This window comes from Artemia sp. Qi Xiang Cuo, chromosome 7 (genome assembly GCF_049724085.1).
Source record: "Artemia sp. Qi Xiang Cuo chromosome 7, ASM4972408v1, whole genome shotgun sequence".
NCBI lineage: Eukaryota > Metazoa > Arthropoda > Branchiopoda > Anostraca > Artemiidae > Artemia > Artemia sp. Qi Xiang Cuo.
This window is the reverse complement of record NC_142800.1, coordinates 4,019,661-4,036,453: the sequence shown is the minus strand read 5'-3', so window position 1 is coordinate 4,036,453 and position 16,793 is coordinate 4,019,661. Positions and strand designations below refer to the sequence as shown.

The 16,793-nt window shown below is 31.5% G+C and overlaps 1 protein-coding gene across 1 annotated transcript in view; it reads right to left on the bottom strand.

Annotated features, from left to right (window-relative positions):
• Positions 1-8,627: 8,627 nt before the first annotated feature.
• The window catches only part of Atf3 (Activating transcription factor 3), a 35,123-nt gene continuing 26,957 nt past the window's right edge, over positions 8,628-16,793 (bottom strand). The window contains exon 4 of the mRNA XM_089091968.1: positions 8,628-13,075. Coding sequence (XP_088948094.1) covers positions 12,677-13,075 — 399 coding nt within the window. The 3' untranslated portion in view covers positions 8,628-12,676. The remainder of the gene's footprint in view (positions 13,076-16,793) is intronic.

The following is a 16,793-nucleotide window of genomic DNA, read 5'->3' as shown; positions in this document are numbered from 1 at the left end:
GTTTTCTGCATTATTGTTGAAAACCTGAATTTCTTAGTATTTTTTCTGACAAATTCTAAGCTAAAGATGGGGCACTAGTCTCTATTTAGTAAATAAATGGCATTTTTCAGTTTCAGTTTTGTGGAAGTTACAAAAATGGGGATTCACCTTCGGACTACGTCAAGATTTAGCATTTTCTGGAAAAAAGGCCAGAAATCTTGGAAACTTTGCTCATGCAGTTGTATCAAAACAAGGTGGTTATATCAAACCCTATGCATGCGTTTATTGATTGGTTTAAAATACAAATAACAAAAAACTGAATTTAATCAAGTTCTATTACAAAGAATTCAATCGCCATTTATTATTCCATAAGGAATCACGATGATAGTACAAGGAAAGAGGACAACGAATGAATGAACCTTCTAACTTGGTAAATGCATCTTTAAAGACATAAAGCGGAGTATCGTAAAAAAGAGAAGGACAAATAGGCCCTAACTAAAAATTTAGTGCCTAGCATTATTTAAATATTTAAACAAATAGAACCTTCAACCGGACTTTTTGTAAAATGTAAATGATATTTTTTGTTGATAAAGAAATTAGTGCATGCAAGGCCAATGAAGAGTAATATAAAAAGAAAAATTTCAAATACGGAAAAAATATAAGGAAAAAAATTCACAAGGCAATTTTAAATCTCGTGTTAGGAGAGGGAGGGGCAATTGTTCTCCAACCGTTAAAAATTTTATGCACCAGGCTCTTTTGTTATGTTTGTCGTTCGACAGGCCATTTGCTAATTTCAAATATAGAATCACTATATGAATTTTTTTTTCTCTGGTTTAAGGCTTTACTGATAAACTCTTCTATTTGAATCAAAGGATAAATGGCGATAAATAGCTTGGAAAAGAATACCCTAAAAAAGAACCTTAGAATAACATGGTAAAAGGAGGCTTACGAAAATGTCTGAGGCAGAGCTGGGGAGTTGATAAATTAAAATTAATTTGAAACGTTACCCTAGTCGAAAAGACTGTATATTGCAAATAAAAAGATGGAAAGAAAATTTAAAAATAACAAGTAAGGCTTTTAGTTAAAGCAGTAAAAAAACATAATTTATCAAATGTCCGAATGTTCTGGCTTTACGTCCGAAAGCCTTTTGCAGACCAAAAAATAATGCAAACCATTAACAAATTCAAGACAGCAAGATAAAGAGATAAAACACGCCATGCTAAAAAAGGATAAAAAAAGAAGAAAAACGTAAAGACTAGCAGTTGAAAAATAATAGCCACCGTTTTTTAATTTTTTTTTTTTAAAGCTCTAATAGGGTGACAAGATACAAGACAGGTCTAGTAGATTTAAAAACGTGTAGATTAGATGTTTAATATTGTCTTTCGTTATGAAAGTTAATAATAAAGTTGGGCTCCTGCCTCTTATCCATTCCTGAGTTTTTTACAGTTAACTTTTGTAAGGACTTTCCTGAAAGTATTTTAGAATTAATTAAACATTGCTGGATGGTAATTGCAAATTTTTATTTAGTGATTATCATTAAAAAATTCGAACTATAAATCCTTAGGAAATATAATCGTGGAATAATTAGAACAGAGGTATATTTTCTATAGAATTCGAGTTAGGAATCCGTCATATATTCTAGTTTTCTATGAAAAACTTATTGCGTTTCACTAGCAAAAACCAAATATAAATCTGAGCCCCGTGAATTATTGCTTTCTTTAGGTTCTCTTGGTGGGTAGAATTTTATCTCTAATCCCCGCTCATTCCGAGGAATAAATTTTGACTAAGCCTTTGTTGCTCACCAAATGTTTTTAGCAAATGAACATTTGCAAGATCTTAGAAAAATGGGTGTTAAACTCCCCCAAAAAGTGGCATTAACATCAATTATACAATAAGATTAAATTTGTCTAAGATCCCTAGAGCCAATGTTATGGCGTTTTATAAGGGTTGGTAATATTGAAAACTAAGTGCGAATAAGATAGATAAGATAAGATAACGTGTATTTCAAGCCAAAATGGGGCCATGTACACAAATAACATACAAGATTAACAAATTACAGCACTCGTCACAATAATAAAGAAAAAAATAAAAATAAAATAAAAACTATTCTCTTCTTTTTGCAAAATAGTCATCAAGATATCTTCCCACTAGACAAATAAATTGTGACGACATACTTTTCAATATGCTATTTTACCCAAAGAAATCTGAGGTTTATATGTTCTCGAATTTCGAAAAAAAGCCAAAATATACTTCCTCAAACGACAATTGAATTTTCAAATGGATCATAGAAAAACTTTGAAATGGCCAGAAATCAGATGCCCCCCCCCCCTACTAGACGATCCTATTCCACCAAATACAGAGATAAATGCCTCAACCTTATTAAAAGATTTGGTCCTGATACTGAAGCAATTGCAAAAGAAGCTGCTTCTCACAGAGATAATGGAGAAACGAAAAAGTAGATAACCTGGATGACGGCTTACGAAGAGGATGACAGTGGATACCACGTGAAAGAAGAAGAACCATTTGTAAGTTTTGAAAGCACTTTCATGAATCCGCATTTTACCGATAGCGCAAGAAGTTAGGAGTATATGTATGCTCCCTATGTTCCAATAGACAATCTCGTTTCTTGAGAAATGAAGATGAAAAGGGTATTCTGCCAGTTTGGAAGTGGTAGATTTGGACCATGGGCTCCTCAAGCGTAAAGCAACTGAAGGAAGCCATTAGTTAGTTTTTAATTAAAATGAAAGCTATGGTATGAAGGTTGAAAGTGACGAAGAAAAGAAGAAGCTATAAAATTTGACATAAATTTGGAGTTGGAGATGAAAAAGAAATTACTGGTGATATGTTATTTGAAACATGTGTCATTATGTGTCGAGAAGAAGGAAAAGAAAAAAATGGTCTGTTTGGATGGTTTTAAGAATTTAATTGAAAGGATAATTAAATTATTGAAAATAAGTGACAAGCGGAGAAAGTTTTCTTCTCATTTTTAATTGTGTTTGTAAATGTATGAATGAAAACGAAATTGAGGAAGAGAGTTGAAGAGAGATTTTGAGTTTTGGCCTGGTGAAGGATAATCTAGAATGAGTCCATGGGCGTAGGCAGCATACTGTCTAGGGGGGGGGCAGACGATAGTGTGATGGAGTTTTATCAACTGCTTTTTCCAAACCATCTGCTTTTCCAGCCATATCTAATTTAAATTTGAAGGTCTAGAGGGGGGGCACCTGCCCCCCTCCCTACGTCCATGAATGAGTCTGTGTTTGAGCTAGAACAACTTAGCCAGTCAAGTAGGAATTTCAGGTATAAAACCAGCTAGAAGAGTTCTGTTCTTGTGAAGATAATTGAATTAAATATTTAAAAATGGTAATGAAAACCCTCACTTAATTATTAAGTGTATTTTTTTTTCTAACATGATGTAGAGACATGTCTTTCATTTCGGTGAACTTAGAGAACTTGGAAGTAATTTGAAACAATGGAAATTAAGGTAAAAGGAGGGATTTTGGAATTATCGAAAATAATTTTTGTGAAGTTTTTAGTATTTATGGCTCCACCGTGGAAAAGGTGCCCTACGGAGGACAGACACCCTGAATAACGGCCGCACAGATAATTGATATTGGTAATTAGTTAAAAAAAAGTCCCTGAAAATTAAATCTGTTTAGTTTTCAGCTGCCATATCTTCAGGATTAATGGATAAGGTAAAATTTTTTGCTTTGATTGTTTTGAAATGTAGGTGATACAAAAATAGTGTAGGTGAAGTGTAGGTGATACTATTATTTTCAAAATTTAACGATGTTAGTACCAAAACAAGCCGATATGTACAAGTTATGAAAGTTTCCAGAAAAAAGGTTCTATCACTTCTTTTTTTTTCCAAACAAGGATGATCACGCATTCGTGTTTGTTGTTTTTCCCCCCAGGGGTAATCGCATCGAGCCAATAGTCGTAGATTATTGGACGAGAAAATCCGAATTAATGCATTTTGGCCCATGGAAAATGTGTCTTTGCCCGATCAGGGCCAAAATCTTATCCAGCAAAAATCCTGTGAACTACAGAAATGTTAGTTATATAGCCTCTTAGTCAGCCACACTTGCGGGTAGTATAACGTTCGTCCCTAAAGATAAATTCAATAAAAAAATTAACTTTTTTTTATAGACTGTCTCTCCTACAGAAGCAACGAGTGTCCCATTGTTACACACCATCAGTTAGGGTGTTAGCCAATAGTTTTTTTATGGGGAGGGGTAAAAAGGCCAGAAAAGCGATTGAAGGCCATATTTTCAATTTTTTCTATTAAAGATACTTCAATGAATTAAATAAATATTCAGATATTTACGGATTGAAATACAAAATGAAGTGACCAATATGGGTACTAAGGGGCTCCACTCTTACTGTGGAGACAGTGGTTTACTTAAAAATATATACGTTGCTGAAAGAAAATGATCTAAATCAAATCTTTTTTTGAAGCATTGTTATCCATAGGCTGGATTTTGACGTAAAGAGTGGGGCTTGGGTAATAATGGGCATGGCTGTTAAAAAAGAACAGAAATTTAATAAAAAAAAAAAATTTTTTTTCAAATGAAAGAAAGAAGCAATATTAAAACGTAATCTTTTCTGGTATACCTATACCACTATTTAAGATGTATTTTTAATCGTTCACTGGTATCAAGCTGAATAAAAGGGTGACATTTGGAAAAATGCATGGAAAATATATAACTTGGGCCATATATTTGCACATTAGGGGGTTTGGGTAAAATACAGTGACTCGCTGTTAGGAATGATATGAGTAAGTAAATTAGGATTTTTAGGATTAAGCTACTTATATGCTTCTTAAGACTGCATCACTTTGGCTCCCCCTCTAATATGCAAATATACAGCCTAAATTATTTATTTCCATGCATTTTGCCATACATCGTTTTTTTCACCTTAATGCCAATAAATTGAAGCTACTCGATCCACGACTAAATAGTGGTATTTACTAACAGAAAAGATAAAAAAGTTAAAACAAATAGTGATTATTCTGTATGTGATGGAGGCTACCCCCTCTTAAACCCCCATTGTTTATGCTAGATTCTAACTTTTCCTCAAATGCTTTAAGAACGACTGCTCAAAGACAAGAGCAATTGGAATCGGATAAAAAGTATTTTTCGCTTCCTCAAGACTAGAAGGTGTAATTGATGTGGATTTCTTTAAAAAATAAAACTCTCAGTTCAAATGTTTAAAGAATTGGACTGGTAAATAAAAAAAGGGCTATTACCCATTAATCCACTCATAAATGCTTCCAGTAAAGCACTATGGGATTTGAAGAAGGGGAATCCCCCTTCATATATGGAATAATTTGAGTTCGTTTGAAGTTCTAATGTCATTTTTTACTTTAATTTGAAAAATGTGCTTTTTTATTTACTCGTTATTCTTGAGAAAAAAAAGTAATTATTTTTCCTAATACTCTAAAATCTTAAAATATATCAAAGAAATATAAACAATTGAAAATGCTAATTAGAAAACTGATAGCGGTTTTGTTCTATTACAATCACAAATAGCAATTATTTAATGATTGCAAAATATTTCAAAAGAAGATAAGTGTCTCATGAAAATCCCGCAATATAAGTCGAACAGTCTTAACTCTTATCTACTCCACGTGTACTTCCTGCAGTTAGTTGCAACGAGAAATATCCTGTGTCCTAATGAACTCTGACTTATCTCTATTCAAGAAACGAGACTATCAAATAGACATGAGAACAAACTTTTATTTTATTAAATAAAAAAAAAAAGTTTTTTAAACTGAAAGTAAGGAGCGACATTAAAACTTAAAACGAACAGAAATTATTCCGTATATGAAAGGGACTGTCCCCTCCTCAACGCCTCGCTCTTTACGCTAAAGTTTTTTTTTGCTTTAAAAATTATAGCTGTGAGACAGAGTCAACTTTAGCGCAAAGAGCGAGGCGTGGAGGAGGGGACAGCCCCTTTCATATACGGAATAATTTCTGTTCGTTTTAAGTTTTAATGTCACTCCTTACTTTCAGTTTTAAAAATTTGTTTTTTTTTTATTTAATTTCTGATCGTTTTTTAGTCAATGCAGTTTTTATTTTGGCTAACCGTCATTGAATAAGTAAACAAAATTTGTATAAAAAATTTACTTTTCTTTTGCTAAATGGATGTCTTTACAAATTAACTTACGTAACTAACTTCTATATTCGTATATTTTTCTTCTGGCAAAAAAAACAAAGTTGCAGATTTTTGCAGATATGAGCTTGAAACCTAAGTAAAAGGATTTTATGATACGCTGAATCTGACGGTGTGATTTTCATTAAAATTCTTTCACTTGTAGGGGATGTTTCCCCCCTCTTTAAAAAACCGAGTAAATTTTCTCAGGCTCGTAGGCTTTGATGAGTAATACTAAACATAATAAAATTTATATATTTAGAATCAGCATTATAAACACATTCTTTTGATACATTTATTGACATCAAAATTCCTTTTTTAAAAGTTTCGATTACTATTGAGCCGTATCGCTTCTTTTTTTATTGTTTTTTTATTACGTATACGTTATTACGTATATGAGGGGGTTCTCCCCTTAGTCAATACTACGCTCTTAAAGTTAAAAGTTAAAAAAAAATTGATTAAAAAACACCAGAATCACAAAGGCCGTTTAATTAGAATATATAGCTCTTTTGAAAGCACTAAAAAAAAATGTAGCGTAAAGAGCGAGGTATTGACTTGGGGGAGAACCCCCTCACATGTAGTAACATTTTAAAAAAATTTAAAGACTATAGCGTAAAAAGCAAGGGGTAGGAATGGGTTTCCTCCCTCATATACGGAATAATTTGTGTTTGTTTTAAGTTTTAATGTTACTCCTTATTTTCATCAGAAAAGGTTTTTTTTTAAATTGCAACGAGGACTATCCGTGAATTAATCGCTGCATTGTTCCCACAGGACTTTTAATTCATCCAGTTTATTTCGCTCTCAACACTTGCTCCCTCCATTGCTGTTATTGCTGTTTAGAAGATATTAAATAACATTTTCCAGTTGCTACAGCGTAGAAGAAATTACCAGCAAAATTACCAGGTTATCCAAAAAACTTCAGCTTTTCAGTTTAATACGTTGCTTGAAAAAGCAAATTACTAAAGTTACCGCCATAATAAACAAATATTGCAAAGGTCACAATTTCATTCTACTAACAAGCGGGACATAAAAATTTACATATTTGCCATTCTTTGCTGTACTTCGTACGGCACTTCATATATTTTTCTACAAAATATATTGAGCCAGAGAAGCTTTAAGAAGCCCCTGTGCCTTTAGAAAAACACATTTCCCAAAAAGTAAAGATGAAATATCCCGAATTTTTGTTTATTTTATCTATTGACAAGTCTGTATTTACAGTACAGCAGATAAGTCTCACACGAATACTCTAAGAAGTGCGGTTAAGATGCTGTAAGCTGTTGTGCTGGCATTATGTAGTTTTGTGCTGTCACGAATTTTTGATTATTCATTTTTATTTGACTATTTATATTTCGTAACAAAATACGTTTCGATAACTTAAAATTGAACAAAGTTGTCGTGCCTGAAACAAATGGTGTTTGTGACGTTTCCACAACTTTACAACAAAGTGAAAATAATTGTTTCACAGTTTTAGTGGTAAATTACAATATTTTAACTCTCTTTTCAAATATTTGAACTTTTAACATACGTAAAATAATTTTTACTATATTAAAAAAAATTATGAAATCAAGCTTCATAAAATTAGGTTGGGCAGTTTTTGAGCTTCAAGTATTGAAATCTTCATTTTAATCACTTAAATTTGAATCACTGAAATCTAAAATTTGAGTGAATTTGTGATAGTGAAAAATTGAAATTCAAATATGCCCTAAAATATAAGGAGCTGAGTTTGCAATCAAATCAAGGCAAAAAGACCAATTGTGGAATTGAAACCAAATTTGGATTCATTTATATTCACAAATTTACGTAAAATAAAACATTAGTAATTTACGTAAGAAACATACTTACAAAAAACTGCGTTAAAATTTAGTTGTAAAATTCAGTTTCGTAAATTTAATTTGGGTACTTTTTGAGCTTCAAGTAGTAGAAAATTCACTTTAATCACTTAGATTTGAATCACTGAAATCTAAAATTTGAGTGAATTTCTGATACTGAAAAACTGAAATTCCAACATGTCCTGCAATTGAAGGAGCAGTTTGCAATGAAATCCAGGCAAAAGGACCAACTGTCGGTTTGAAACCAAATTTGGATTCGTTCATATTTGCGAATTTACGTAGGAAACAACATTCATAATTTAAGTAAGAAACATATTTGCTAGATGTGATCGTCATAGATAAAAACAAACTTTTATGTAGGCTAAAGCTAAGCATCCACAGAACACAAAAAGCTTTCCGCTGAGTCCATTGTCCAATTTTCCTTGATTAGAGTTTGCATTAAAGAACTTTATAATTTCTCAGTCTATGGCAACGATCGCCTTGTAGGGTGGTTTGAAGGCCCCTCCCAGCCAAATGGGGAGTTGAGCCGTAAATAGAATTTTTATTTTTGTCTTGATGCCACCAATTGTCATTATTCTGTCGGTACTTGACCTAAAACATATCTTTTAAAATGACGGGTGCCTGAGCCTTTTCGAACTATGAAAATTAACCTGAAAAACAAATTATTCATTACAATAAACAATTTTATTTATATAAAAGAAGACTTTGTACAAAAATATCATCCTTTTAGACGATTCATGTCGATAAATCGTATTTAAAATCTACTATCGTAAATTTGCTCCAAATAAAAATAAATTTAAAAACCTCACAATACACACGTTTCATAATATAAAAATGCCCGAAATAAAAAAAAAGGGGAAAATTCGCCTTTTAAAAGCGTAAAAAGAAGATCATTTTTCTAGAATTCAAAGAAAATGGAATAAAAATAAAAAAGGAAGAAATACTAGGAACAGGTACACGGTAGTAGAGCGCTGCATTGCCTGATCAGTAAAGAATAAACCAAAGAGTCAAGTTGGGTATAGAAGAAAATGTATTGGCGTAGCTAGTTAGGGACTAAAATGAGAGAAGCTCGCAGCAGGATTGACCTAGTCCCTTCTAAAATATGCTGGGCCCGACAAACAAATCCTGTAAATCAAAAAATCTAGTCCTTTCTGAGCTTACGTACATGATTCTGCCAGATAACTAAGAAAAAAAGCATACAAAAAGACAGTTTTGTTTTATATCCTAGTTTATAATTTAAACCGAGGGCGAGATGATATATTTTACAGCAATGGTAAGTTTAGAACTTATGGCAGCTCACTGATGTGTATTTATAGCTTTGTGTATTAAACTGTTGTGCAGCAAGAAGTGTGGAGTAAGCTGTTTGTGAAGCAAGATATTGCATTGTGGCTTTGTGCAGAAATGAGTTGTTAGTAGTAATGTACGGGAAAAGAGCGAAGATCTTTTTAGAACTTAAATATTTAGGTGTTTATCCTCTGTATTACTCCTCGTGAGAAGGACCTTGCCAAAATAAAACTATCCGGGTGTGAGCTGTTACATCATTTCTAAGATTTCGTTTATCGTGTGCTATAGGATTAAGAGCATTTTATTTGAAGTTAGTTTTTACTTATCAGCTATTTTAACCAGTGCAAATTTATAAATCAGAAAACCATTTCAACACAAAAGGAATATTTCGGAAGTGCCAGCAGAGAAATGAAAAGGAATATGTAACATTAGAATACGTTCAAATAATGCTGTTCAACTGTTTTTATAGCCATGTCTTATTACCTTAATACTTTTTGTTTTTCAACAAGAGATATTTCAATTGTTGGAACACGGAAAACCAAAACCAAAGAGAAACCAAACGGGACATATAATGTTAAAATATATTCAGCTAATGTTTGACCATTTTTGTAGCCATGTCTACTAACTTTAACGCTATCAGTTTATCAATAATAGATAGCTGTATTGTGAAAATATGGAAAACCAAAGAGACCAATGGGACACTTAATACGGAAACATTTTCAACTAATGCCGTTCAGTTGTTTTTATAGGTATGACCTCTTACCTTAATACTGTATGTTTTTCAAAAAAGGTAATTAAATTGTAGGGACAAAGAGAACCAAAACCAAAGAGAAACCAAAACGAACATACGTTATTAAAATACATTCAGCCAATATTGTTTGATTTTTTCTGTAGCCATGTCTACTTATTTTAGAGCTGTCTGTTTTTTAGTAAAAAATAGTCACAATTGTCACAATATAGAAATTGTCACAATATGGAACACCAAAACCAAAGAGAAACTAAACAGGATATACAATATGAAAATATGTTCAACTAACTTTGTTCTATTGCTTTTATAGCTATGTCTACTTGCTTTAGTACTGTTTATTTTACAAAACAAGAGGGTTGGAACTGTGGGAATATGAAAAACCAAAGAGAAACCAAACGGGACATATAACTTTAAAAAACGTTCAGCTAACATTACCGAAATATTTTTGAGGCTAAGTATGCCTAATTTTACACTATTTGTGTTTTTGATAAAAGAGTGTTGAATTGTTTTAACAAGGAAAACAAAACCGAATAGAACATATAACGCTAAAATATCTTCAATTAGTATTGTTTAATACTGCTATGTCTACTCGCATTAATCCTCTTTGTTTTCCAAAAAGGGATAGTTGGATTGCAAAAAAAAAAAGAATTAAACTCTTGACATTTCGAGGGGGACTTTTCTAACTGTACTAAGAATTTACATTGTTTATAAGAAAGGTGGAAGTAAAGGAAGTTACATTAGATTCGTAAGGTAAAACACTGTTTTTAGGTTGGGTCAAATTTGATATTTGAAGCTATTAATATATTTCAAAAATTCGATATTGGAAGTTATTAAGATAATTTCACACTTCAACTGTACCAGAGACAACTTATTTTATCATTCTATTGTGCATATTCGTGCTATCTGCATGGTGATACTGGAAGTTATTAAGATGTGAGTTTTGTTTACTGTTTTTTGCTTTCCTTTTCTTTATTATTTTTTTTTTTAATTCAGCTTAATTCATTTTGTAGTGTTTTTTTTCGTTGATAAAGGGTTCGGACGTGGAGCCGAAATATCAAAACGGATTCCTATATTATTTGAAATTTGTAACTTTTTTTTTGTTTTGTCCACTGCTTTGTTTAAAATATTATACCTGTTTTCACTATATTTTCATTTTTTTTAATTTATGTAAATTGAAAGCTTTTGTGGTTTAAGAAATTATTTTAGTGAAATTTGGATTCTCAGTTTCACAGAATACGTAAAAACTTGCAGTTAATTATATTTAAATCTGTCTACCCCATGCTATTATTCTTAAACACTAAAGGGCAGTTTTAGCTGCTGCTCAGGGGGGCAAAGGGCTACTTAGATAATTAAGATTAATTTTTCATATATAATTTAGTAGGGGTAAGGCCTGCGGGCAACCACATTTTGTAGGGAGTTGGGGCTGGAAACAGAGTTTTTTTTTGTCAGAAGAGTAACTTTCTTTTTACTACCGAAACGTAGTTCAATTTTTGCATTTTCGGTTGTCTGGGGGCTCTTAAAAAAATCACTTATGGGCTTCGTTAAACTTAGAAGATTTTTAAGCTGGTCTTTAAGCTTGTATACGCTTATTCATCCAATTATTTGTTTAAACTGCATTAATTTAAGAGGACAAAAATATGTAAAAATCTGAGTAGCTTAACTATGTAACAACATTAATCCTTTCAGGCCCTAATTACCACCGATTTCGTATAATCATTGGACTTTAGGGAAGAGTTGTAATTCTTTTTTTTTTTGTATGAAGTTCTGAAAGATTTCTTAAAGAGTTGCCTAACCACATATTAACCTGGTCCAACCTGAAAAAACTTGAAAAACATCATAATTTCGAAGTCTTTAGATTATCAAGCTTATTAGAATAAAATCTTGATTATGCTGGATTTTGCTGTCGGTGTAATGATAAGGCAAAATAGTTTGAGATATTTTTCTAAAGTACATAACTTTTGGGTTGTTGTATTTTTGGGGATGCTAACACTGTTCGGGATGCTTACTGATTTTGATATTTGTGAACCCCTGTTAGGTTATCTTACATCATAATTTTTTAACTTTTTAGCAAAAAAGAGAAGAAACAAAGTCTTAGATGAAGCTTATAGAGACTGAAAAACAAGCCACTTTATACGAAGCCTCAAAGTTTGCTCTCGATCAAGAGTCAATATGAAACTTCTTAGAATACAAGTGATCATTTAGCCCACCCCCTCTGTTGATAATTGCAAAATTTACCTTTTTAACAAAAAATGAATTAAAAAGGACATTTTGCACATTGTCACTTTTTATTCATAATAGACCCCAAAACTGAAACTTCTCTCCAGAAACAAGTTCCTAAGTAAAATCTTAGATAGAAGTATAATCCACGCTGGATTTTGAGGTAAAATATAATAAGAGGGGAAGGAAAAAATTGGAGAGGAAAAGGGGGAGGGAGACCATGGGAGATCTGTTTGATGAGGTCCCATAAACAAAAGTCAGACGACAATAGTACAATATTTGGTGAATATTGTATGTGATGATTTCTTTAAGCAACAGTAGAAAACACCTTTAAGAATCACACCAAGGTAAAACATTCCTGAAACACAAAACTATCGAAAAACAACCAGATAACTGTGTTTCAGATCAAACTGAAGTAAAGATAGTAATCACTGGGCTTGGCAAAATAAAAACAAAATATTTCTACAATTCATGACATTCCATCATTATAGAGATTTGACATTATTTGCTGAATGTTAAAATGGCTTGATTCAAACTGAATCGCAGGTTGATCTGGGGTTCGAATGGGGGTCGGTTGTTCAGGAACAAACTGATTTGTATTGTAAAACCCTCCAAAAGATTGCTGCGAGTAATCTTGATAAACTTCTGGATTAAAACTACACCCGAAACTTTCAGCTGGGGTTGGCGGTTGCGTGGGTGTATAAACTGGTGTAGGGGGATAGGGGTTGTAAAAAAACCGTTTAGACTTTGACCAGGAACATGTGGAACTATGAGTGCGTAAAACATCCTTGAGGCGGCGTTTTTCCTCTTCCCATCTTTGAATTTCGGCTTTCAAAGTCATGTTTTGACATTCTAGAAGTTCGGCTTCCTAAAAAAGAAACAAAAACATAAGGAAATTAAAATACAAAATACCTAGTCCCAAAACACTCCCTTTTTTCTCGAGATTTTTATACCAATTGATAGAGAATCAAAAGTAGAAGAGACATATTTTAATCATCTTGGCGGGCATTCTTGACATTTAATTAATCATATAATTAAATTTTAATCACCGGTTCCAAGAATTAGAAGTCTTTAAAAATTCTAATAGGCTCAAAGATTTTCATCCAGTAATACACTGTTTTATTAACTGAAAGCTCCGGCGCCTCTGCTGGGCTAAGTCAGTAGACGTGATGTTTTGCCAACATGCAATATAAGCTGTAAGCTGGGCTAATATGCAATATATAATAATATTCCAATGGGCTAATATGCAATATATAATATGCAATAATATGCAATATGCTAATATGCAATATAAGATGTAAGCTGGGCTAAGTCGGTAGACGTGATGTTTTGCCAACATGTTAAAAGAACTGAAGCTAAAAAAATAAAAAAAACTATCTATACCAAACGAGGCTTTTCTAGCATCTTACAAGATGGTTTACTGAAAATTAACTCTTTTACTGTCACAGAAGGTCTTATTCTACCCACGGCAGTAGATGTATAGTAAATATCACGACTAACTATGAGCGGAAGCTGCTTTTGAAAGTCTGCTTAAAAGATTATAATAATATTATTATAATTATACAGATAAGTGTACTTAAAAGATTATAATAATATTATTATAATTATACAGATAAGTGTACTTAAAAGATTATAATAATATTATTATAATTATACAGATAAGTGTGCTTAAAAGATTATAATAATATTATTATAATTATACAGATAAGTGTGCTTAAAAGATTATAATAATATTATTATAATTATAAAGATAAGTGTGCTTAAAATATTATAATAATATTATTATAATTATACAGATAAGTGTGCTTAAAAGATTATAATAATATTATTATAATTATAAAGATAAGTGTGCTTAAAATATTATAATAATATTATTATAATTATAAAGATAAGTGTGCTTAAAAGATTATAATAATATTATTATAATTATACAGATAAGTGTGCTTAAAAGATTATAATAATATTATTATAATTATAAAGATAAGTGTGCTAAAAAGATTATAATAATATTACTATAATTATACAGATAAGTGTTCTTAAAAGATTATAATAATATTATTATAATTATAAAGATAAGCATGCTTAAAAGATTATAATAATATTATTATAATTATAAAGATGTGCATAAAAGAACACTTTTAGGATAAAATTCAGGAAGGAAGAAGGGAAATGTACCGTTTTATTCAAAATTCAATACTCTTTCCAAATATAATAATCACTGCCGACACAATTGCGTCTTGTACCCCCCCCCAGTTAATAAACCAAATATAGCCATAGGCTATGCACGATTTTTTTTTTTTTTAACTTGGCTTGATCTGGCATTATTAACCAACTGCTGATGTGAATTAGTACAAGAAAATAGTACCAGACAACAAAATTAGTTAGCTTTTGTATTTAGCCAAAAGCTAAATCTGCCCCCGTTAGGGGGTAAGGGCTGGTATACCATTACGATGGTAGTGGTTATCATATATGGGAAGGATATTGAATGGGACTCAAAAGCTATATTTGATTCCTAGCTGAGTATGTCCTTTAAGCGACCTTAATCCTTTTTGAAAGCTGAGTTTTAAAACCGGCTTCCAAGCACACTCATCAATCATGACGTTCACTTTTTCTGCTGCAGCCGGTAGAATAAGATCGTCCACGATAATAAAAGATTTGTTAAAACCCTGAAAGGCAATTTGTAAGATGCTAGTAAAGCTTTGTTTCACATAGATGGGGTTTCAGAAAATACATTTTTATTGTTACTTCTGTTCTTGTAGCCTACCATGGGCACACGTAGCTTCTTCTCTAGGCGGGTGAGGGGCAGCCGATATTGTGATGAAGGGCGGGGGGGATTTATATTGGCAGTTCACAAATGCTTACATTGCCAGCAACTTCTATCATGCCTACGAAATCTTTATTAATAAGTAATCATCAAAAATTATAAATCATCAAGAAGCTTCAGCATTAATCTTCTTGGATTAGAGCTAAATATTTCCAAGATATTATGGATAATTGCTTCTTGTTTGAATTTTATTCTGTCATTCCAGCTGTTTATTTCCTGATTTTTCAACCATCTACCTTTTATCAACTGCTTTTTTAGCCATCTACCTTTTTTCAACTGCCTTTTCAGCCATATTTAGTGTAAATTTGAAGTTTTAGGGGGTGGCTGCCCCCCTCCCCTCCTTCTGTACGCCCATGTAGCCTACTGTTGAAAATTCACAGGGTTTGCCAAGTATGCTATTGTAATTAGCTCTTCAATAGTGCTTGAGCCTACTCGAAAGCACATACTCTGTTGAAAAACTTTCATACACAATACACACTGTTTTTCTATTAGCTATTGGTTTATATGACGCTAAACCAAACTCTAAATATGTCATTATTGTCATTATTTACGTCATTATTTACGATATTTGTCATTATTTACGATATTTTGTTTTTCATCTACTACCGCTTATTCAAGGTAAAGTTTACTTATAAACAATATTATATTTTTAGCATACATATCATTTTAATCATATATATTATATTATTGCATAAACTATATCTAGAAAATGATTTTTGTAATATTGAATTTTTCTTTACTTCAATTTAATTTTATTTAGGTTTTAATCTTATCTATTTTATATAATAGTTTGATAAGAATTAATTTGTATAATATTTAATTGTATAAATTATAATTAATATAATTCTTTATATATATATTTTAATTAAATTTTAAATAATAAGTAATATTAAATTAAGTTCGTTAACAAAAACTTAAAAATGTAACATTTATTAATGTACAAAATTCGGCCTAATATAACACAGAAAAATCATGAAACTGTTTGTTAAAGACTGTCAGGCAGAAGCTATTTTGTGCAATGGGAGCAGGTTATTTATCTGGGAAGCCCAATTTTTATCTGGGGAACCCAAACTCTTATCTTTGTTGCTCTTTAGAGAGAATAATGGCTCTCTCGTGGCAAAATTTTATACCGTACCTTTGAATGGAGTAATTTAGCATTTACTGCTACACAATAGAAAGACGTAAAATATTGCGTTCAAACCAACTTTTTAATAAAACTGTTCGCATGTTTATGTGATATTATTTGAATGCCGAATGGCAAGGTTTCTGGTGTGATGATATTTCAAACACGGAGCACAGTTTTCCATTGAAATATTTCTATATATATATATATATATATATATATATATATATATATATATATATATATATATATATAGAAATATTTAGATATTTTAGAATGCTTAAAAATTCGAAACACCAATTTCGAAAAAAAAAATTATTTCGCAAATACTAGAAGCAAAGACAAAACTCTAATTGTATAGTTCAAAATCAGCGTAAAAATTGAATTTGATGCACAAAGAAAGTTCGTTTTTGGCAAACACTATGCCTAATCACACAGAACAGGCCTAATCATAATGAAATTAGAATTGTGCGAAAAGCCTGACAAGTCCAGAGGTAATGACGACCCTTTTTTTTTTACCTGAGAAGTAATACAGAAGTAGGGGTAACATTAAAAAAAATATGTTGCTCTAGAGTAGGAGTAGCCTAAGTCCAGAATATTAACTTCTATTATATATTATTCATAATATTCTAATATATT